Source organism: Mizuhopecten yessoensis, unplaced genomic scaffold (assembly GCF_002113885.1).
Source record: "Mizuhopecten yessoensis strain PY_sf001 unplaced genomic scaffold, ASM211388v2 scaffold5141, whole genome shotgun sequence".
Classification (NCBI taxonomy): domain Eukaryota; kingdom Metazoa; phylum Mollusca; class Bivalvia; order Pectinida; family Pectinidae; genus Mizuhopecten; species Mizuhopecten yessoensis.
The window spans coordinates 520,703-546,184 of NW_018405900.1; the positions used below are offsets into that span (position 1 = coordinate 520,703).

General features: G+C 36.4%; 2 protein-coding genes and 1 long non-coding RNA gene across 7 annotated transcripts in view; 1 reads left to right on the forward strand and 2 right to left on the reverse strand.

Annotated features, from left to right (window-relative positions):
• LOC110450243 (transmembrane protein 117-like) lies at window positions 1-19,118 on the reverse strand. Of its 4 annotated transcripts, none has more exons than XM_021497638.1 (6): window positions 18,903-19,118; window positions 14,953-15,712; window positions 7,715-7,950; window positions 5,811-6,068; window positions 5,282-5,405; window positions 1-4,921 (listed from the first exon to the last, which is right to left on the reverse strand). In XM_021497638.1, exons 1-6 carry the CDS (start codon window positions 19,005-19,007, stop codon window positions 4,335-4,337), a joined length of 2,070 nt encoding a protein of 689 aa, XP_021353313.1. In that variant the 5' UTR covers window positions 19,008-19,118; the 3' UTR covers window positions 1-4,334. The 4 variants fall into 4 exon arrangements, with proteins under 4 accessions (XP_021353313.1, XP_021353315.1, XP_021353316.1 ...); XM_021497640.1 differs by having other exon boundaries at window positions 18,923-19,012; XM_021497641.1 differs by lacking the exon at window positions 18,903-19,118 and adding an exon at window positions 18,585-18,885.
• The window catches only part of LOC110450245, an 11,905-nt gene continuing 3,313 nt past the window's right edge, over window positions 16,891-25,482 (forward strand). The window contains exon 1 of the long non-coding RNA XR_002462955.1: window positions 16,891-16,944. This is a non-coding gene — a long non-coding RNA (uncharacterized LOC110450245). The remainder of the gene's footprint in view (window positions 16,945-25,482) is intronic.
• Window positions 23,702-25,482, reverse strand: part of LOC110450244 (putative sodium-dependent excitatory amino acid transporter glt-6) — a 20,783-nt gene continuing 19,002 nt past the window's right edge. For both annotated transcript variants that reach the window (XM_021497644.1, XM_021497642.1), the window contains exon 11: window positions 23,702-24,900. In XM_021497644.1, coding sequence (XP_021353319.1) covers window positions 24,717-24,900 — 184 coding nt within the window. In that variant the 3' untranslated portion in view covers window positions 23,702-24,716. The remainder of the gene's footprint in view (window positions 24,901-25,482) is intronic.

The window sequence follows — 25,482 nt, forward strand, 5'->3', positions numbered from 1 at the left end:
TGTTATTTTATTAACAGCAGTAATTCTCATATCTCCCAACCTTTTTGATTAACTCCAATCAACAAGTTCTTTTAGTGACATGCAGCACAAATTTTGTATGTAGATTTATACCCTTTTTTCTCTCTTAACTCATTCACCCCTGAAGACACATTTGAACTCTTCCAATTCAAAGGTTGGTAAAGTTCATTATGAAATGAGTTTAATTCCCATCGAATGCATCAAACTAACTATTTTACGAGGAACAACTCTGCTCGATGCCACACAAACTCTCTGGACACTTCCATTTGCCTTGTCTCCTGGCCATAAAATTAAGTTGTCCATCAAGTGGCCACACTCAAAATTATGATGAGGTTATCCAACACGAGGGAATACTAAAATATATAAACATGAAATTTCGCACTTTGTCAAGTATTACTTGAAAATTTCATCAGCAAACATATTGTTAGGGTTGATTGTGTAACAAAGGATGAAGGGTTTTCTATACCAAGTACAGCTAAGCTAAGGATGACAGGTGAAGTAATGTCCAGTTTAGCTAAGCTAAGGATGACAGGTGAACTAATGTCCAGCACAGCTAAGCTAAGGATAAATGGTGAACTAATGTCCAGCACAGCTAAGCTAAGGATGACAGGTGAGTTAATGTCCAGTACAGCTAAGCTAAGGATGACAGGTGAATTAATGTCCAGCTAAGCTAAGCTAAGGATTACAGGTGAACTAAAGTCCAGCACAGCTAAGCTAAGGATGACAGGTGAAGTAATGTCCAGCACAGCTAAGCTAAATGTCCAGGTATGACCAGGATGTTGATCCTCAATAGTTACAATGAGTAATGAAATAATCATGGGTACAACTATCCTATTACCCCAGCACACTGAGTTGTCTCTCATTTTACCCATTCACTGACACCCCTTAGGGAATAATAGATAGCACATTAAAAGAAACAATGCATGACGTCATGGTAACAATAAAATATGACATCGCAATCAGCTTTTGATGGGAGAAGTTTTGTACAAATCAGGACTGCAACATTGCTTATAAATGTTGATAATCAATTTTTAATGATGAGATGGGAGAAAACGAATCTTTCCTTACTATCAGGGTATAACAAGGAAATAGCAAACCACCTTAAACTTGACTTGAAGCAAGCCTTGGGGTAAACAGTCATGAATGTCACCCTTAGGTGAGATTTCTTTTTCACACTCTTACGACTGGAGAATACTTTTGTATGAATTAATTTGGTGACAAAAATGATACAAACATTATCATCAGATTAAATTATCACATGCTTTTAGGGCTAGATATCCTGTTTTCAGCAAGTATTGAATTATGAACATCAATAAGTGGTATTGTTCATTGGCACATGAACACAATTTCATGAAATACACTTAAAATATCTTAAACTAAACATTGTAGTATCAGAATTATATTTTTCTCTACAACAATATACAGAGAACAAACTTCAGTCAGTTATATCTAATAAATATATAGTTAGCATGTCAAAAATAAGGTACGAAATGTCAACAATTAATAGATTTTTGTGAATTACTCATAGGTGTGTATAGAAAATATACCACATTCCGTTGGGGTTTACTTACAAAAGTATAGTACCATAGGCAACCACTTCTGTCTTTAAATGATGTAAATTGAAATATAAATGTACATGAAATCTTTGTCATTACTTAGAAATATTTGAGTATCTGTTAGACTGAAAGCTTTCAATCTTCATCCCCTGTACAGATGTAAAACTTGTTGCTCTTAATCTTTTATACATATACATCAAAATATATACATGTACTACATATATTTCACAATGCTCGACACCCGTTAATCAAAAACCTCTGAGCAATAACAAAGATACTCTAACACCCGTGCCAGGTGTTATATATAGACTTTGTACAAAAATATCATATGAATGTCTGTTTTTGACATTTTGGCATGTTATATATATTGTATAACTGAAGATATAATATCAGCCATTTATACACAATAATATCATATTCCTCTTTGTAATAATATAAATGTTGTTAATTACATAACAACATCTAGCAACACAACATCGGGAAGGTCAGTGTCCAGCCATACCCTCAGATATAATGTCGGAAAAGGTCAGTGTCCAGCCATACTCTCAGATATAATATATCATTTTACAGACAGGAGACACTAGTAAAGTAGGTACACAAACTAACCATGACTTCACGAACTCTGGTTTAAAACACGACAACCTATATCAGGTATTATATACATATGTGGTTCAATTATTCACTGGATGTAATCAATCTGCCAAGAGGTACAATTTACCGGATATCTAAGATAAGCTTTGCTGGTCAATACATTTGGTTAACACATGTACCTGGTGTTACAAAATCATCACCATTTTACTTTAAATATATCAGTTTCTAAACATGACATTCCACTACTGAATTATTACATGTAAAGGATAGCGATATCAATGAACACAACAACAGGAAGTTGAGGAAATTAAACAGACGTAGTAATGATATTATCCTATGTATCCATGATAGATGATTTATAATGCTAACCTTCAGGACGGTGATAAGGTTATAATGGTAAACAGCAAAACCTAGAAAAACTCATTACCATGGGCACCAATTATCAGGAAGAGAATCTTGTTAAAATATCTGAATTTATTTAACTGCGCATGTAATTAGGCTCCAGTATTTATCCTACATGTTTAATACTACATGGCTCCACTAGGCTGGGGAATGGATCACTACAGCATAAAGTGCAAATTTGGAAAAGTGATTTAAAATCTGTGTGAACTTCATTTTGCTGTCAAGTGCTGATGCAAAAATAACCCACGAGAAAAATAATGTACATATCATTTTAAATTGAGGGATTTGTAAATCATTTCTATAAAATATCTCAGACCATGTATTTCCCCTCTTCTATCAATCTAAAAATACAGAGGAAATGAGTCAACCTGTAAGAATAAGGCATCTACGGTACTCACACAGTATGCATTTAAACGTTGAACTACATGTCAGGTATGACAATAAAAATGTTTACCCGCAACATTATTTTCAAAAAATCTCATAATTTAATGTCAACTAAATACATATTCTATAGTGATGATGAAGACTTGTACAAGTATTATGGTAATACAAACTGGTCGGGATGTAAAATCTGTCGGTAACGTAGCATATAAAATAAATTTTCACAAGTTGTAGTAAAATAAAAATTGCCATCTTGAGGCCATTTTGTTTCACCAACGCTAATTCTGTGGTTCTGTAACAGGGATCCAGGATCGTTTAGGAACAGCACCCTTTAAGTGTATGGTAAAATATATCTGGTAATCATATACTGGTCCAATTCTGTTTGTCATTCAAGGTTTATAAATAGAAATAGTTTCCATTATACAAATAGGGATAAAACTATCAGATTGTTTAAAAGTGATCCAACATCATAATTAAGAATAATATGCAGTAGTTATATTGTAGAAATATCAGATCACGAGGAGGGGAGTTTTGTTCTTAGAAGATGATTTTACACCTGAGAAATCAGGTGTTTCAGAGAAAACATTGCATAATAATGATGTGAAGTTCTGACACATTACAATTTCACACCAATTCAGTTAACACAGAACAATTATCATGATAATTATATTCTCTTCATAACATAAAACAGTATCACTTTGGTTAAAGCTGACATCCACCCACTGTCTTTATATAGCAGGCTATCCACATATAACTACAGATGTATTACGAGGTCACACAGCTACCGATAATAGGCATGATCTTCTAGTAACATCATAATACTCCTCAATGATACTTTTGATTTGAAAACATGAAATAACCCATTTACTATTCATATAAGAATTGCATGCTGCAATATTATCAGTATAGAAATAATCTATAGTGTCGTACTACATAATGATAAAACGATTGTTAAAATGATTGCCTACTTTATGCCGACACTGTTTTCTAGTAGAATCATCACAGCATATGTCGGGTTGGGGATTTATAACAATTAGTTCAAGACTTACTATTGAAGCATAGTTGTTTGAGCATATGCATGTTCTTATTTTCTGCCCATACTTATTAATGTTTTCAAATTATTTGTGAAGATTTAAATTCCCTTAAGGAATAGGGGAGATATCTTTCTTCAATTTGGAAATTCTTGACCCTTTATGCCACAGGTGTTTGATTCATGATTAATTATCATCACCATTTATAAAAATGTCCTTCTTACAAAACGTCGGTAATTTACAGTAAAATTGTACAGAAAAGTCTCAAAAATATACTTAACATCAAACAGAAACGAAACAACCATCAACATGATATGAACTTTAGAAAACGATGACAGAACAGCTTTGAATGTCTCTATCTAGCAATGTCAGCTGGAGCAGACCAATTTTCAAGGTATCCTGATCCAATGGAGGCAGGGTCATGATTAGAACCTTGTTTTCGTCGGAAATGTAGCAGTCTAGGAACAGCTTGAACTTTTCTACGCAATTCAATTTTTCTGAAAGAACTAGATATATTTCTGAGAGAGAATCTCCGCCTCTTTCCGCGCTTCTTTAATCGACCAGCATACGGATCATCCTTTGTTGGTTTAAAACGGCCGAACATCCAAATGGTGACACCAAACACGATGAACGCGACAAGGGCTGGAACAAAGGCTAAGCCCTTCAATGCCAGACTGTAGCCATAGTAACGTGTGCTGACCACCATATCTCCCTGTAGGTAGGTGGCATTGGTCAGTGGGTTTATTGTCTGGTTTCTGTAGGACCAGGTAAGCATGCTCTCGTTGAAGTTTTTAAGACTGTAATCATCTAGCACTGTGTGGATGCGCCCCTCAGCATCCACATACTGACCGTAGTCTATAGGCTTGTAAAAGATCTGATTCTTCCACATGTTGAGGTCAAGCAGCATGACGATGAAGAGAATCCCATAGTTAAACCATTTACCTATACAAGTAGATAAAGCATTTTCATTAGGATTGTAGTGTGAATGTTAAGCTATATATGATTAATTTGATGACTTCACCAACAGTTCTAAATATATACTGCATGCCAAAAGGAATTATACCTATTTCAGTTCTATAAAATGTTTGAAACTTTATACATTAACTTGGTCTCCTAAAAACCTGTAGCAGCTATAAATGATTTAGCATGTTTGAATACCAGGTAAGTATGGAAAACAAAATATTTTTAGTTGCTAAAATACTGCTCAAATATTATTACCTCTATACTAAGTGCATTGACAGTAGTTTATTGTGACACTCACACAGTTGTATTTACGAAGTACAAACCAAGATCACCCCTCACCTGTTATGTGTACCTGCCAAGTATCTTTTCTGAGACACTTAGGGATTTCAAACTTGATGTGTGCAGAGTTAACACCAGGCATCTTAATATCAATGGCACTCATAAAATGGGGGAAATCCCAGTCCTGTAAAAATATAATTTATACCATGTTAGTACATGTACTGAGAAGGGAAGTGTATCGTGTTTTGTCCAGGGTACTACTGAACACCAAACCTACCCAGCAGTAACGGGTTACATTGCCAGGTCTTTCATTGTCTTTCATTATCTGAAAAGACCCTCATAATGACTGTAAAACAAGAACATTGTGTTGGGAGTCAATGAAAATGTCTTTTTGGAGAAACATTAATTATTTATGCAATATCAATGAGAAACTAACATCAAAATGTTATGTAAATTGTTAAACTATTAACTTTGGTAAGATTAAGTAAAACAGGTGAAACATTTAGTTTACCATCTCTGCATGTGTTTCTTTATCATATAAAATGCCCTTAACAAAGACTGTTGGCTGTATGTAACAGACATCAATTACCTGACACACGATCATGATGTCCATAACCAGTATGAAGGAGGCAAGGAATGCCCTGGACAGTTCATTAGTCGGCAGGAATCCGTGGTTCAGCTTCTCCCACTGTATATAGTCAGTAGCTATCGTAAAGATTACGATGAAGGATGTCACAATGGTGACCACCCAGAACAAGATGATACGATTGTAACGGTGGTTCCACCAGGTGCGGACCGGCTTGGCCCAGCTGGGGTAGAGCTTCTCCTGGAGCATCATATCTGTCACCTAAACACAGAGTCATCGACAAACTAGATCAGTCATCCAAGTATACAGCAAGCACTGAACCAAGTTTCTACGTCCCAGACAGCCAGCACTGAACCCAGTTTCTACGTCCCACACAGCCAGCACTGAACTCAGTGTCTATGTCCCAAACAGCCAGCACTGAACCCAGTTTCTACGTCACACACAGCCAGCACTGAACCCAGTTTCTACGTCCCACACAGCCAGCACTGAACTCAGTGTCTATGTCCCAAACAGCCAGCACTGAACCCAGTTTCTATGTCCCAAACAGCCAGCACTGAACTTAGTTTCTATGTCCCAAACAGCCAGCGCTGAACCAAGTTTCTATGTCCCAAACAGCCAGCACTGAACCCAGTTTCTACATCCCAGACAGCCAGCACTGAACTCAGTTTCTATGTCCCAAACAGCCAGCACTGAACCCAGTTTCTATGTCCCAAACAGCCAGCACTGAACCCAGTTTCTATGTCCCAAACAGCCATTACTAAACCCAGTTCATATGTCCCAGACAGTCAGCACTGAACCCTATGTCCCAGACAGTCAGCACTGAACCCTATGTCCCGTTCAGTCAGCAGTGAACCATATGTCTCAGACAGCCAGCACTGAACCCTATATCCCAGCCAGCCAGCACTGAACCCTATGTCCCAGACAGCCAGCACTGAACCCAGTTTCTATGTCCCAAACAGTCTGCACTGAACCCAGTTTCTTTCTCCCAAACAGCCAGCACTGAACCTAGTTTCTATGTCCCAGATAGCCAGCACTAAACCCAGTTTCTATGTCCCAGACAACCAGCACTGAACCCTATGTTCCAGACAGCCAGTACTAAACCCTATGTTCCAGACAGCCAGTACTAAACCTAGTTTCTATGTCCCAAACAGCTAGCACTGAACCCAGTTTCTATGTTCCAGAAAGCCAGCACTGAACCTTATGTCCCAGACAGCTAGCACTAAATCCAGTTTCTATGTCCCAGACAGCCAGTACTAAACCCTATGTCCCAGACAGCCATCGCTGAACCCTCTGTCCCAGACAGCCAGCACTGAACCTAGTTTCTATGTCCCAAACAGCCAACACTGAACCCAGTTTCTATGTCCCAGACATTATTTTTAAAACAATAATGTAAGAAAGCTACGGAAGCGAGACGGTGCGTTCGTTTGGAGTTATGTCATAATTCTATTTTTAGGAACACCCAGTCCTTCCAACAAAAAACACGCCCTCCAAGTCAATATCAATTTTTTATCGGTGGACACGTGATGCACTTCTGGCCAATCACTTGTTGGGAATAATATGAAAAATAATATCTATTATTACTGAGTAAATATAATTCAGAACATTAATTCAGACAGGACTAAACAGGGAACTTCGAAGTTTTTGTGTTCATTTGATCAAATTTCTCATGCATGTGACTTACTTTTCTGAAGAACAAATAGTGGAATCAATATTCGTGGAAACTATGTGACAAGCAACTTCTGAAGATAACCCTTTAATTTCACAGGTCATATTTTTCTAATAACTCTCCACTTTACATATATATTTCCTCCCATTCCTTCAATAAAATGCTGATCCTCTACTTTCAAAAATTTCTCAGCATCATTCATACTTCAATCTTTGGTTAGTGAGAGGGAATCGCTACCAACCATCCAGGCAGTGAAGAAATCTCCACACCAGGTGCCACAGGCAGCAGCCTTCATGAAGATAGAGTTGGACAGTCCCAGATCTCCGGAAATCCGGTACGGTTCCGTATCATCTCCCCCGGCTATCAGAAACCCGTTGTAGAGCCAAGACATGATAAAAAGGGCCAAAAGACTACAGAGAAACATGGCCATCCAGGATCCCTGATCCTCCGTGAACATCTTCAGGCGCAGCAGTTTGTCTAAACAGGAAAGGGATCCTTATTAAACAACCTTACAGGTGCAACAGAAGAATGCAAGCATATACATGTACACACAGATGAAATCTATATTTAAAAACAAAATGACAGCAAAATGTTCAGTTAGAAGGCACATGGAGATAGTTTCACATAAATGCTAGAATTATAGAAATCATCTTGATTAACTGTAAATTTAGTGAAAATTCTCGCATGTGGAAATGGTCAGCTTGTGTCACTCCTTAAACTAATCATGATGTGGACATTTTCCTGCATTTGCAATGGTTCTAAATCTATATAATCTGAAAATCTACAATCTATATATTTGTGTGTGGATATTTTCATGCTAATTTACTCAACAGGAAAAATGTAAGCATTTCCACGCTGCCATAATTTCCACTTCTACACAGTAGATCTACGCTATGATGGAAAAGCACCTAAAGATATCAGGTGATATTTCATTTAATTTGTACTCCTTTATGATTCCATACTCATTCAAATAATTGACAGAAATTGTTTTCACATTTTAATGATATATTTCAATGAATGGACAAGAAAAAATGACTACAAATTAATTTTATCTTGATATGAGTAATGAACTAAAGCTTAAAATTACTACATATCTATATACTTGAATACAATGTATGGAATACATGTAATAATGCATGAAGTTTAAAAAAATATTCTAAATTAAGGCACTGATTTATTATTGTTGATTTAAAGATTAATTCATTTTCTACACAAGTATCAATTGGATTTTGTTAAATTCTTGAAGAACTGTATCTAATTGCAAATTTCTTAAAAATTGGTTTTTACATAATTCTAAGTATATATAACAACATATAATAACACATGTTAATATAAATAAAAAGATGTAATGAAATATGTAATGATGTATACTGTAATGAGGTGGATAATGACGGACATACATGTATGCTCACTCGTGATTGGTCACTCTGTGAAATAGTACAGTAACTAGGTGGATCAGAACAATGAAGGACATACATATATGCTCACTCGTGATTGGTCAATCCGTGGTGAAGTTATAACAGTAAATAGGTGGATCAGAACAATGAAGAACAAACATGTATGATCACTCGTGATTGGTCACTCCGTGGTGAAGTTATAACAGTTACCAGGTGGATCAGAACAATGAAGGACATACATGTATGATAACTCATGATTGGTCACTCCGTGGTGAAGTTATAACAGTAAAGAGGTGGATCAGAACAATGAAGAACAAACATGTCTGATCACTCGTGATTGGTCACTCCGTGGTGAAGTTATAACAGTTACCAGGTGGATCAGAACAATGAAGGACATACATGTATGCTCACTCGTTATTGGTCACTCCGTGAATAAGCACAGTAAAGAGGTGGATCAGAACAATGAAGGACATACATGTATGATCACTCGTGATTGTCACTCTGTGAAGTTATAACAGTAAAGAGGTGGATCAGAACAATAAAGGACATAAATGTATGATGACTCGTGATTGTCACTGTGTGAAGTTATAACAGTAAAGAGATGGATCAGAACAATAAAGGACATACATGTATGATCACTCGTGATTGTCACTGTGTGAAGTTATAACAGTTACCAGGTGGATCAGAACAATGAAGGACATACTTGTATGATCACTAGTGATTGTCACTCTGTGAAGTTATAACAGTAAAGAGGAGGATCAGAACAATAAAGGACATATATGTATGATCACTCGCGATTGTCACTCTGTGAAGTTATAACAGTTACCAGGTAGATCAGAACCATGAAGGACATACATGTATGATCACTCGTGATTGGCACTGTGTGAAGTTATAACAGTAAAGAGGTGGATCAGAACAATAAAGGACATATATGTATGATCACTCGTGATTGTCACTCTGTGAAGTTATAACAGTTACCAGGTGGATCAGAACCATGAAGGACATACATGTATGATCACTCGTGATTGTCACTGTGTGAAGTTATAACAGTAAAGAGGTGGATCAGAACAATGAAGGACATACATGTATGCTCACTCGTGATTGGTCAATCCGTGGTGAAGTTATAACAGTAAAGAGGTGGATCAGAACAATGAAGGACAAACATGTATGATCACTCGTGATTGGTCAATCCGTGGTGAAGTTATAACAGTTACCAGGTGGATCGGAACAATGAAGGACATACATGTATGATCAATCGTGATTGGTCACTCCGTGGTGAAGTTAAAACAGTCATCAGGTGGATCAGAACAATGAAGGACATACATGTATGATCACTCGTGATTGGTCACTCCGTGGTGAAGTTATATCAGTTATCAGGTGGATTGGAACAATGAAGGACATACATGTATGATCACTCGCGATTGTCACTCTGTGAAGTTATAACAGTATAAGGAGGTACCGGTGGATAAGCGGCTTGATGTACACATGTACATTCTGATCTGTTATAGGTCATTCACTGGATATTATAACACTTAGTGTGGAGGCTAATCAGAACACTGCTGGACCTTATTAGGTTAATCAGTCATCATAGGTCTTATTTTATCACTTTGAGTGATTTTAATGATGATGCAGCAATCCTATTTTCAAAAGAGTAGGGTGTCCCTGATTAAATATCTGCACCTTAATTATATACCTTAGCTCACCATACCAAATTATAGAACTACTTTGTGATAAAATAAAAGCAAATGTTGATATTGTTGTGAAAATGCACTTGTAAAGTGGCCGAGGCGACTTCTCTGTATGCTTGGTGAGCAGGTCAACTTGCCCGAAGGTGTTGAGCTACCGTGCCTGATCATATCGAGGGTAGTCTACACTTTGTCAAGCTGCTATACGGACGTATTTCGCGTACTGTTGGTCTGATCGTAGATTACACTCGCCGTAGAAGGCTAACCTTATAGTTAGCATTCATATTACTCGTAGCTTCTTACTACACTATGTACATACAATGGCCAACATATTGCAGTACTGGATCTTAATTATAATTATGATATTATAAACCTAGAAGGAACAGCTGTGACTGGAAAATCAAAAGCAGTGCTTGTAGTTTTAACTATTTTTAAAATGGCATATTATTAGTTGCAAAATATTACATCAGCACAAGGGTTTACTTTGACGCTGTGTATGATTTAACATGTGCATTGTGTGTTTATAGTTAAGCTTTATAGACAGCGAGAACATGTCTGTAAATCATGCAAGCTCAGTCCTGTCCCTTCTCCTGCTTTGTTGGAAATGGAGCTAAACATTAACCAAACAGATGAAGCTAAACACAAAGCTTACACATGTATATAAACAAAGTCATCGAAGTGGAAAGTATATATAGGTCACAGTGACCTACATTTGGTATTGGTCAAAAGCTTTACCATCTACGGTACTATATATATATCTAATACTACAGCTATTTCTAATTCTCAATACATCTGAAGATGACACTCATTATATGCATGGTATAAACTATCTTACCGCGCCCACCCCCACACGTCCCTCCACAACTATTATGCTATTGTATACAAATTTTGACAATGTAATATATAAAAATGTTTTGTTTATGTTCATGGCTGTACACACAAATATGTTATTGCTTTTTGAAGAAAGAAAAAAATCTATGGGTACATGTATCCACTAGATGGACTTCGGAGACCATGCTTGTTTACTGGTACATACATCTCAAACCTATTCTTGCCAATTCTCCCTATTTTGGAAAGAGATTACAATTTTTTGACACTTGAATTTAATATTCCAACTAGTGAATTTGCTAAATAAAAATGTAATTCCTATAATCTAAAATATAATCCTTTCATCTGAAAAAACAACTGAAAATAAGTCATTTTAAAATGGGTTTTTTTGGTCCCTGGTATCTCCCCCATGAAAATTTCAAAAGATTGGCAAATATACAGTGTACATGTATGCAAACCTGCCATTATATGCACAATATATATGTAAAAATTACAATTTGATATCATAAGCATAATTAAGCTGGTGATATAGCTACACCATGATCAAGTGGGCCCTCCCGGTTTCCAGCATGCGCACACATGTACATCATTAATAATATGTTGTATATGTAAAGGTAAAATCTGAAACAGTTTAACAATTTCCACCTCTGACAAGCTAAAAAAGACTTCTGAAAAGATTTCATAAATTTCATATGAAATGGAACCAAATTGTATGCAAATATATAATATTTTCTTCTTAAAACAAGTTTTCGGTCATTTTCAACTCTTCAACATTGCCATTTTGATTTTATATCTACATATATATATATATATATATAGTCTTTTTAATGCAGTATAAACTATCATGATGTCATGACATGATGACATCTCAGTCTGTGTTATAGGAAAATCCACAAAATAAATATGACATGGGTGTGTGTTCACTGTAATACAGCAATCACTGTGATAAGAATTATGAGCCTGCAGTGGAATGCTGGGTAAAATGGTGCAATACACTAATAAATGGTGACAAAAATGTGAATAAAATACTACAAAAATGTATTTTACATTATATAAACAATTTCAAAACAATGATGCAAACATTATTACAATATATGTTCGGTATACAAAAATGAACTCCAACTTTAAAAAGTGTGAATATATAATTACAGTTATATGTTAATGCAATGTGATAAGCAATATTGTCCAGGACAAAAAAAAAATACCAATATATATATTAGCATAAAGGCATTCATCATAAAGGGAAATAATCCACTAGCAAAGTCATTCCAAGCCTGGAAATTTACCCTTCAGGTAGATATGTTAAGACATATATATGTTGAGTGTTCATATATTCATCATGTGAGGATAATGCAGAGATGGCAGAGGCAATGTTGTAAATAGGAGACAGATATTACTGCAATGTATTAAACACCCTGAGAAGAAAAATTATAGAAGGAAATATAACCTTTTGCACAATTTTTGTTTCCTGTATCAAGAGTTGTTTTAGCTGACTTGCTTATATTAACTACCCAATAATATTTCATACCTTTTCACCTTAACAAATGTGGTGTACTGTACTAAAAGTTACTTTTTTCTATGCAGTGATATTTTATTCCTTTCAAATTTACTTTCAATACTGGTATAACGAAAAACAGTATGACTTTAATTTTGGTAGTAAAATCTGTATCAATGGTTTCCAGATAAAAAAAAAACATCCTAGATTTTTCTAGGAGTACCCTCTAATGAGGGAAGTTAAGATATATAATTATTTAAGAGCTATGTATCACATACAATGTATAGAAAAAAATAAGCACCTTGATTTGTTTTATCATTAACATATACCAACACTCAACATGTATATATTCCATTCCAAGCTGTTTTAAAGTCTTTACCTGGTACCCTAAGCTTACTGGAATTGTAAAATCACAAACTCTGTAGAACAACTGTATAAATCATTTCAATGGTTTTATAAATACAACATAGCTAAATTGTTAATGAAAAACGAAGGCAAATCAGCCAAGTTAAGTCCAAGCCACTTCATTCTGTTAGTGCTACTGTTACACAAAATTGATGTTAGTACTGTACATGTAGCATTAATATTAGTGCTACCGGTGTCTGTAACATTGATACAGCTGTATTTCAGTTCAAGCTTAATTTTCCCATGGTAATCATGAAAACATAAACAGGATTAAATTATCATTCTGTCAGCTGCTGTCTGAATGCTAATTGCCTACATACCTATAATCATAATGAACTTTTATCAGGATCATGAATTTGGATGTAATTCAAACACCATGCATATGTGTCACACTGTGAAACCCCCCATATATTATAAAGACTGATTTTACAGTAATAGTAATAATGCTATGTGTGATCATATGATAATAAACAATGTGATTATGGTAGTACAATATAGGAGTCCAACCTGCTTGTTTATCAGCAATTGCAAGTCAGTTCCAACCATTTGCTACATATGGTAATTATACGAGTATTCTACAAATCATACGATCTATAGTTTACATGTAACATGACATGTCTAAAGGGCCTGTCACACACTACCGTTGTACCTCACCGGGACTGAACCAAAGCAAAAAATTAACAATGGTGAAAAAATCGGCAGAGCAATGACAAAAAAGCAATTGGAAAACCATCAAAATTGACAGTAGCAATGTCAATGAAGTACTGGTGTTCCAGTTGCGATACCGTTGTTCTACCGATGCAATAGCCAATGTGCTACCGAATACCACTTTTCTGTTAGTACATCGGCGGCGCATCAGTACTACTTCGGTGGTATTCGGTAGTACTAAGGTATCACATTGGTACCAGTACCGTACACATTATGGCCACAGGAGAGCCGGCGATCCATTATGTGGTGCTAGCAGTGCTCTACCAACATCAACGAAGTCATACTGGAGCACTGCTGTTGTAGTCCCGTTGCTCGCTCCGGCAGCGCAACGGCAGACATTTTTGAGCCTGTTCAAAAATTTGTACAGTCACCTGCCATTGCTAATTTTTTGGCAATGTACTACTGTTCTTAGAGCTCTATGTGATACCGTTGCGCTGTGTCCTTTAGTATTAATCCTCGAAAATCGCCAAATTTGTGCTCTCGTATAGCTTCGGCGACCCAAAATTGGCTAGGTGTGACAGGCCCTATAGCTCCGGCAACCCAAATCGGCTAGGTGTGACAGGCCCTTAAGTGGTACACATGAGATAAATGACTAAATCTGAAGGTTAGACAATGCTCAGTACTACATGTATGTGCTTTTTCTATTCTTGTATATTAACTGCAGATCACATTTAGTTCAATATGAATAGAAATTGGTGTGTATTTGAACTAATTTTATCAAATTACTTTTAACAAGAGAAACTAAAGGCATATTACCATCTAATTCTTCATAAGGGTAAAATCATTCATCAGTTTGTTCCACTACTTTACAATACCAATATTGTTCTGTGTTCATCGATAAAAACTTACAATATTTAGGTATTTATTGACAATAAGATTTTGAACAAGTCCAAAACAATCAGAAAAGTATAGCAATGATGACACAGATATATTTTAAACAGGAGATAATATTCATACTTACTGAACAGCAACAAATGTACGAGAATCTTCCCAAGGATACAGCCGATGAGAATGGCTCCTAGCCACATGATCACCTTCAGGAAGCTGAAGCCATTGGGGGGATAGCGAGTACACACAAAGGCAAAGTCATTCCCAATCAGAGGAATATTACATTCTTTCATACTGTGTGCCACAGGGTCTTCAGCATATATCAGAAAATTACAGAACGTAACAAAGTATGCCATGAATATCCTCAAATAGGGATGCTGGAAATAAAATCGTAAATCCTTCTCCATAAATAAAGACATAACGCTAATTGCGTCTGTGACATCTTTCCCCTCCGCTTTGTCTGTGTTGGCCTTGTCATTGTTATCTGTATCAATTGGTACCACATGGTCATCATCAATAGGTGTGATAGCATCAGGGTCGTCCACACCTCCTCCTTTAGCGTTATTGTTATCAACTTCCTGTCTCATTAATTGATCATCTGTTTGTTCTCTTAGATCATTTTTCACTGGTTCTTTGACATTTTCATTCTTTTCTTTTTCATCTGGTTCTACATTACTCTTTGCTAGCTCAATGTCATCTCCCCTGTTTGAAGCTCTCTCCACTGGTTCTTCAGCTTTTTTGTCCTCACCTTCATCCATTTCAAGGAGATGCTTGGTGTCCTCACTGTTGTTATTACTCTTGACGTTTATAAGGATTGGACTTGAAGATTTGCGAGGTAGTTCTGGTGTGTCTGCATCATGCTTCTCAGAACTTTTTTCGGGATCCTCTATGATCTGAAATGGAGAAAAAAAACAATATTACTAAAAACAAATCTGACTTATAAGGAAATGTTATCAATTTGCATCTATCACCTTTGTCAAGTACAATAATTATAAGTGACATGCTTGTGCTTGAATCAATAAATATTGTAATAACATTACATTTTACCAGTTGCTACATTTACTATACATGTATATGTAGCCCTGTACATGTTTATAAAAAGCTTAAATACTTTTTATCTTACAACTATATTTTGAACCTGATTTAAATTTTGAGCTTATGGACGTTTATTAAGACACAACCTTTTTATCTTTATGTGACGGAGCCACTGGTTTGTCTTTGATGTCATAATTATGAGACAATGCACTGACTTCTATTTACAGTTTATTTAAGTCTATATACATATATACAGGTACATATCCATACGTTCACCGCAACACTCTCACTGCTCGCATGTTGTCACTCCAACGTTCGTTCCACAACTTCCAATAGTTACGTCCTCTCTCGTGCACCTCACAAAACTAAACTGAACTCTGTCCTATCTCCACTTTAACACACACCACCCTTTTGTTCTCATGACGCTGGTCATTCTCAATACACATTTCTCCCTAACGGTCCAAGCTTAAGTAATATGTCTCTACATTTAAATAGCACGCCTAATCTTCAACAAATAAACAATTACAGACTCTCCACATACACTCTCTTCCTAATCTCAAAGATGACACTTTTTCACATTTTGACTGTACTGCATTATGTCGATTATATATAAATATGATATGCAAGATACACATGTGTAGTACTTACAGCTCCGCTTTAATTGGTAATTCAACTCTAATTGAAAAACAATCATCCATGGATGCTCGGATGACATAATGATCATCGAAAATCATTTGAATTAGGCAAGACAGGGCTGGGGTCAGAGAAGGTGATACGACAGGTTCGTGATCACACATAGAAGGCAATAAAGGCGTTGGTACAGTGCAGGGTTGTTGTTGGACAACTGTAGTCTGGAGGGTGAGGGCTGGGAAAATGGGATTGGATTGTGATCAAGTAGACTAGTACTGTGACTGTGACGCAAGATGGGTGTGACCTGTATATAGGGTATATGGCAGGGAAGGTTAGGCAGGGTTGTAATTATAGAATTTATAGGTTTCAGGATAGTTAAGCAGAATTTTTGTCACATGTATGGAGAGTGAGAGCAAGGAGTACGAGAATGGGGTAGAGGAGGACGGTGACTTCGGGACAGGTGGGTTGTTTCCCGGTATGTAGTCAGGAGGGTGGGGCAAAGTTGAAAACAGGAAATATGCAGTATTTATGTACACATATATTGTATGAGATAAGCTTAAGGAAATTCTCTAATTAGTCCTAATACATGCAATCTACAATTTTATCTTATTCTGGTCAAATAAATTAAACCTTGCCTAATACTATATAGGGTATCCTGGTTAGACATTAAGTCACACATCAAAATACATGTACTGTATAAACTTTATAAACGGATATAGCATGTACGTATACACATCCAACATAATCTATGATATATCAAATTCATATATAGAATAAGATACTTGTACCTGACTAGAGTCTGACAGAAGGGCTTCCATTGATGAAGAATGTCAATAAAAATGAGCTGATAGAACCAATACCCATGTGTATTCATGTGTTTATCAACACCTTACTAGGACTGTCAAACAGACGTTGTCAGCCAACTTACAGGTAAATGTGATTTATAATGTGTCCCTTTTCGTTGTCATGCTTTGTTGACCAGATGACCTAAATACCTATGGCCAGTGTCTGTGATATTCTATAGTTAATACGGATGTACATCAAATTGTATTCATATCATGGTAGATGTGTATCAGATTATTTGGCAAAAACTTTCACTGCTAGCCAATGGTAAATATACCATTCAAAAGCCTTTCTGAAACTTGAACAACAATTTTTAAAAAATCAGCTCTTATCTAGACTGAAAGAAAGATATTTTGTCGGAACCTAACTCCTCCTCTGCTATATACATGTACATTAATTGCTGTCGTTCTGCAATAGTAGTGGTAACAGGTAAAAGTGAATATTATAAGCTGTATCATCCACAGGTACAAGCCTCGTCTGTCAATACACCTATAATTTAATTATATGGGTCAAAAAATAATATATATTGACGGTAAAATCCCATAAAACACTGGATCCTAATGGAGGTATGTCCGTAGGATACCAATTACTTAAAATATTATATGGGCAAAGAGGTAATTCCAACAGTGTGGACAAGTTTAGGTTGTCAAATTTTCGTAGCGATCCTCTACATCAGCATTCCTTGTCCGCGATGCTCTCAGCTTAATTGCTGCCTTCGGCTGCCTTTAGCCGAGGGGACTATTGGTTTTATATAAAAGCTATATTTTCAATTATAGTATATCAATTCTATCTTCTTGTAATATGCTGTATATGTACATGCAACTGTTCGTTTCACTGTGTCTTGAAAAAGGAGCGGATCGCTCCGAAAATTTGACAACCTAAACTTGTCCACACTGTTGGAATTACTTCTTTGCCCCATATAATATAATTATAGGTGTATTGACAGACGAGGATAGTACCTGTGTATCATCAGATCTTTCTCAGTTCAAACAGAGACGTATAATAAAAAATATGTCTCTGGTTCAAACCATGAAATGGCATCCCCTTATACATTTTAAGTGTGGTTTTTATATCAGCGAGTCCCTACTGGCGTACCAGGTATCATACAAATATTGTTTATCCTTGATGTTCAATGATCATGATACCACCAACTACACCCCGACAACTGGTGTATATCGCCTGTAATAATGAAAGTATCATAAAATGAAATATATACGCCCGTCACACACTGTGACAATTATACAGAATCAAACATACCTAGTCTTTTTCAACTGTTTTGGACTCTTCAGTGGTAATATTAAACTGTAATGTTCGATGAATTGAATATGTATAACGCTACGATCGCGAGAAGCCAATCTGATCGCATGCAGATAACGCTAATCAGGGCCAATACACAATTACACTATGTATAATTATATAAGTACCCCTGCATTCAGTGACCTGACACGCCCCGAATTTAAATGTTTACAAGGCATTGTGTACCCCAGTAACATGTTTCGCTTTACTGTACGGTAACACAGTACTTTATTTCGTTGTGATTGCTTTTACAAAAAGGGAAATTAAATATCCAATGACCTCATCTAAGTAATAACCACCTGTGATTTCTCGCTGTCCTTTTGCCTTTCGAAGAAATTGGTTTCTTCTTTCCTGCTTTAGACCGACATTATCGTCAATCTCCATTCCAGGTTAGCTATGTTCGTGAGTCATGCTAGCGTAACGACACTTGTGGGTGGGACAGATCGTCAACAGGACACCAATAACACCAAAATATGTGTATCCTTAATCCTACAGTCGTTATCACTTAAAGCGTTGCAAAAACCGAGAATTAATAAGGATTCACATGTTTATATTTCAGGTTAGTTGCGTATTTTTTAATAACTTAGCGTAATAGATTAACGTCTATAAATATCAAGCATCGTTTAGGGACATATATAGATGCCCCTTGATTCACTCATACAATGGTTATGCCTATAATAAACTGTTTTAACAAATTATTTATTTGTCTCCAAAATTTATGTACGAGTCACCTCCCTTTGAAGCGTCTTCAGGTGGCAGAGTACAGTAGAAATGGCTTGACCCTAAAAATAAAGGGCATGTCCCGGATAAACATGGATAGCGGATTCATCCTGCACAACACACCTACATATATATATATATTTATAAACTACATTTTGAATAGGTGTTTTTTAGAAGAACATTTTTTTTTTCAAAAAGTGATTTCCCAGATTTGGGACTTCTGAAAACCATGGTTACCACATCAAAAAACACCAAAATATGCAAAAAATCATGATTTTTAACCCAGAATTTGACCCCCGCAAGTAGAATTGTTTTTCTTAAAACCTGTCTGAAATTAAATATCGCCTACTCGGTAACAGAAATACTCACGTTTTAGCATAGGTCATTCCGGTGGAGTTTTCACAATATTTACACATGTGCTGAGTACAAAAATAGACTACATGAAAAGCTAGCTTTTGTTGTGTAGACACAGATTTGTAAATGCCCAAAATTGTAGTCTCAAACCAAATTCGATTTTTTTTTGAAAAATTATGAAGCCCACATAGTCCACTTCATCATGTATATGCCAATTTTAGTGCTGATTTTTTTTTAAAATTTTGATACATGTTATATTACAGGGGTTATTCATTGTATAAAAATATCACCATGGTCACCGTACGCTACTGTACTCTGCTACCTCATGTGACAACAAGCGTCGCCAGATTTTTTTTTGAAAATACCGAATAAAGTAAGCGACAACAGAAGATGTGACGTTTATATGACTATAATACACCTCTATACCAAATTTCAATTTGATATTTGAAAAATTGATTAACCGAAGCATAGACGCCTCGGAACAGTGGCAAACCCAGGGGTGTTGCCCTAGTTGTCCGGGGCAACACACTTTATCTGTGTCCAAAAATAATCTGGACCAAGTTTTTGAAGATTTTCCTCTATTTCATATGGGATTTCCTTTTAATATCAACCTCTCTTGAACTATGATTTTCTATGGTTTCCTTTGCCAGCAGTTTGAATATCTACAGATATATGACTAAAATAAATCTCTCCGGAAATCGACCCTGATAGCACTGCACAACTGGACCTGTCCCTCCAACGTGTCCATAGAAATGCCCACACGTGGCTACTTGGTGTTGGTGACTTTAATCTCCCTAAGTATGACTGGCAACAACAATGCTATAAAAACAATTGCAATACTGCACCTTATTCTGACTTCCTTACCATCATAGAAAATCACAACCTTGAACAAGATGTAAAAATACCTACTCGTAAAGAGAATACAATTCAGTGATTTCTTTTTACTCAATCAGCCATCTCCTGTCCACGAAATTAGAACCCTACCTAGTCTTGGAACTGCTGATCAGGACCTAGTTTTTCATGAAATCCTTGTCACTTTTGGCCGACAACGGAAACAACCACGTCAAATAAGGCTAGCATATAACTTGATAAAGCTGACTGGGATGCCATTAAGACTGGCCTAATTTCTTTCACTACTTTATACCTGTCGTCCACCCAGAATTCCACAACAGAAGAAAAATGGTCTATCATAAAAACCAGATCTATCTGAAAATGCGACAAACTTTATAAGAAAATTAAGAGCACTTCCTTGGCACACCAATCAAAACTACATCAGAAAATGAAACTTATTAAAACAGAAATTCAAAGAAAAATACGGCAAAGTTATTGGGCATATGTGGAATCGATTGTAATCAACGACTCTGAAAATATCGACAAGGCCAAACCAAGTGAAAAAATCTGGTCCTTTGTTAAAAAACAAAAATCTGATAATTTTGAGGTATCACCACTAAAGGTCGTTGGCATAACATACTCTGACCCAAAATCCCAAGCAGAAACACTAAACAGACAATTCCGCTCTGTCTTTACCAACCCAGTCCCACTTAAACTATCTCATCTCTGTGATCTTGAACTTTATTCCTCACAAAAGCCTGCGAACTACATGTCAGACATTAATATCACAATTCCTGGTGTTTCTAAACCTGGACCCCAAGAAAGCCACAGGCCCTGATAAAATTTCTCCAAATTTCCTTAAACATGTCTATGTTGAAATAGCTCCAATTATCACAGATCTCTTTAACTGTTCCCTCTCAAGCGGTGTAGTTCCCTCAGACTGTAAAACTGCCATTGTAGCCCCTGTATTTAAAAAGGGACCAAAAAACAAACCGCAAAACTACTGTCCAATCTCGCTAACCTGCATCCCCAGTAAATTGATGGAACACATCCTTACCAGAAGCATCATGGCTCCCGCCGACAACTATAATCTTCTCAGCCCTCTCCAGCATGGTTTTTGCTCCAAACGTAACTGCGAAACACAACTTCTTGCTTCTACCTCAGACATCTATAATAATCTAGCACTAGGTCATAACAGATATAGCCGTTATGGATTTTTCAAAGGCGTTCGACAAAGTCGACCATGTCCGACTCATTCTAAAACTCACTCGTTTCGGCATTCACAGCAAAATCATTACATGGGTCAAAAAAATTCTCCTTGACCGTAGTAAGAAAGTTGCTGTAAGTAACACCATATCTTCGTCCTGTCCTTTCCTCTCTGGAGTCCCCAAGGCTCAGTCATGCGGCCCTTCCTTTTTCTAATCTATATAAATGATCTACCAGACTCTATCACAAGCCAAATTATACTTTTTGCAGACGACACTATTGTCTATGTAACTGTTTCATCCGACTCTGATGCAGAATCACTACAAAAAGACTTAAATCTTCTGGAAAAGTGGGAACAAAATTGGTTAATATCATTCAACCCTGATAAATGTGAATTTCTACACATCTCAAAGAAAAGACTGACACACAAATTTAACTATATTCTCCATGGACAAATTCTAAAGCAAGCAGATTCGGCTAAATACCTGGGCTTAACCAGCACTAAAAACTTTTCATGGGAACACCCACATCAATAACATTACCAACAAGGCAAATTCATCCCTAAGATTCATTCGGAGAAATATCAAAACCACCAATGTAAAAACAAAAGAGTTTGCTTATAAAACTTATGTCCGCCCACACATTGAATACTGTAGCCCCATCTGGGATCCATGGCAGGCAAGCCTTACCCATAAAGTTGAAATGGTGCAGAGAAGAGCCGCCAGGTACACCCTTGGGTGCTATAACTACACCAGTAGTGTTACAGAAATGCTCCAAACCCTGAACTGGCAATCCCTTGAACAACACCATAAAATGACCTCCACCATATTACTATATAAAATCATAAACGGCCTTTTGGCATATGATGGCAACCTCCAAATTCTCCAGCGAGCCCGACAACACAAATTCCAGACTCCACACAGCTCCACAAATTATCATGCAAATTCATTCTTTCCTAGAGCAATTCGTACCTGGAACAACCTCCCAACCTTCATCGCCGACAGTGCAGACCTCTCAACACTGAAGGCAAATCTCCTCTCTCACAAATTCTAAGCGTACATGTTGTTTTTATCATATAGTTCTAAAAAATAAAATTAAAAATACTTGTTTTTAACCGATCTCTCTGACGCCTCTAAATAATGTTCAGTATATTTAACGTTTTAGAGTATCATGTTGAAGTTGAAGTGAAGGGTGTTGCCCAAACAAGAAGTCCTCTACCTTTGTGATATTTTATTGTTTCTATTAATTATGATTGTTATATATAGTCGTAAGAATAGCTCTTCTGAGCTAAAGTTGCATTGTTACAAACACGACTCTAAATAAAAATTCTTGTATCTTGTATACTATAAACAATAGGGGATTAATCCTCCATTGTTTATATATTAATAGAGTCTCCAGTCAGGTCAGTGGTCAAGGCTCACCGGACTGACTCTACCTAATCTAATGTCACGGTATGGTGATAACCCTGGCAGTTGGGAGATGACTCTCTACCATCTGTTGGAATTAGGTATATATGTAAAGTGTTAATTATTTCCAAGGTAGAGTCCATTTCATGATAGATATACCTGTATTTTCACCAGTGGTTTCAAGTTCACACGGTCACCAGGAGCGATTTATTATACCAATTAAAAAATATGAATGTCAAAAATGTCAAAGACATTGAAGCACCCTCGATCCCATCCTCGATACCCAGGGGTTACGCTCACTTTCGCTCTCTGCACCCCTGGTATATGAAGAATGCATTGATGTTGTTTGCCTTCTTTGAAAGTGTTCCTATGTGATTGGACCAGCTGTGGTTGTCTTTATAATTTCACTGATCATAATAATGATTTATTCGATTCGTCATATGAATGTTTAGTAATGTTCATGATCTTAGCGATGATTCATATAAATAAAAAAAAACTTGTTTCATAATTATTTTAAAATAAAGTTTATATTTTATTAAGATTTTGTTTAGATACGTGTCGACGCAATCACATGACATCTCTCAAGCTAGGAAGCGTTATATTGCAACATTCCACCACCGGCCGCTAGCGGAAATTTATTTTGTGTGGAGGTTGAAAGAATAACACGGAAGTAAATGCAATCAGGGCGAGGGATACAGTAGTTCGTTTTTAGTGTTGCCGAAACTAAAATGTATGGAACTCACTGAAAACAAAAACACATAAAATTTGACTGACACGAAGGGTCCATACTATTTTCTATCATTGTATTACTCCCTATCTAGAACATCATTATTTATTCAGCCTTGCTGAACGATACGAAACAAAAGTATTTCGGGACATGCAGTTGCTATGGTGACATATTTATGCTGCTGATTTACGGCTTTGTGTTATTGTACAGAGCACGTCGACATATAAAAGCGGAGCTACAACGCATAGGATCGCCCAGTGCCTCGCTATGTCAAAGTCTTAATCCAAATTTCTTACCTGGGAACTGTGCTGGAGTATTCGGACATCTCAATTCGAACTTTATTAGTTTAGACGTCACCAATAATCACGGTAAATGGATGTCGATCGAACTCGCAAAAATGTTCCCATACTTAGTGTATACAAGAATAAGATGTTTCACTTCTAATGGGTCAAACATATGACTTGGTGCGAATTTGCTACAACACCGGACATCTCTTTTCAGAGTGTCACAAGGCTGGTGATAAAACGAGAGGAAACTCGGGAAATATTGATCCAAATAGGGATAAAAAATAAACAAAATTATCAATGTAGATTTTTTGATACAGTTTTCTGATATATAATGTATATCCATCATAAAAGAAAACAAAACAATATTTTTCATAATTTGGATTAGTTTCGGGATCAAATGGCGGACTACCTTTTACGTGTTCGATACCCGGCCAAGATAGTATATCAGTGGTGAAGCAATTTCTTCTCAATGAATACAAATGGAACTGAAAAAAGATCACGATACACTTAAATACGTAAAACGCAGTCAAATTTCACGGCGCTCTGTTTTATTTATAGATATTTAAATTATCTTTAAAAGAACAGATTTTGTGCCGTCTGTGTCACTATCGCTGTCACAGCTATCTACATTTGGCTGCTGTGTTTTGTCAGTAGGAACCACTTCCAATTTTCCTTTGCATAACTTATCCACTGTCATCGTACAGATGATATTCGCCATGGAATTACTGGTGGTTCGTAGTCTGTCTCTGAAACACACAGGTATATATATCAGTCTAATGTATTGACCATACAGATGTTAGAGACAATATTAACTGCATTTATATGTACTCTAACGCTGTATATTTCGGTGAATCTTTTCTGATATTTTTGCATTTTACTTCTGAGTTGCGATCCAAAAATTTCTGCGAGAAATGTGCGAGAACTAGAAAACTTTTTAAAGTTTTATGTGAATGACTGTTAGACATTTTTAGAAAATCGTCCCTTAGCAGACAGAGGTATGCTAAGTATGTTTTTATTCTCTATGTAGATGATTCAATTATGATTGCAAAATCAACTCAGTCTATTGAAGGCTTTTAGATGTTCTTTTCTTATATAACAGTGTTTGCGTTTTCATTTCCCGAACATGAGGGATGACGGCCTCTTAACGAAAATTGGCAACAACATAATCCCTTTACACAGTAAATAACCATTGATATATTCTTGAATAGGATTAAATAAGTAGCAAAACTTTTAGTCTAATTCAATTTCTGCTTTGCTTTATATGTTATACATAATACATTGAACATAAAACAGTGAATACAAAAATTATAACAGTCAAATTAAGATAA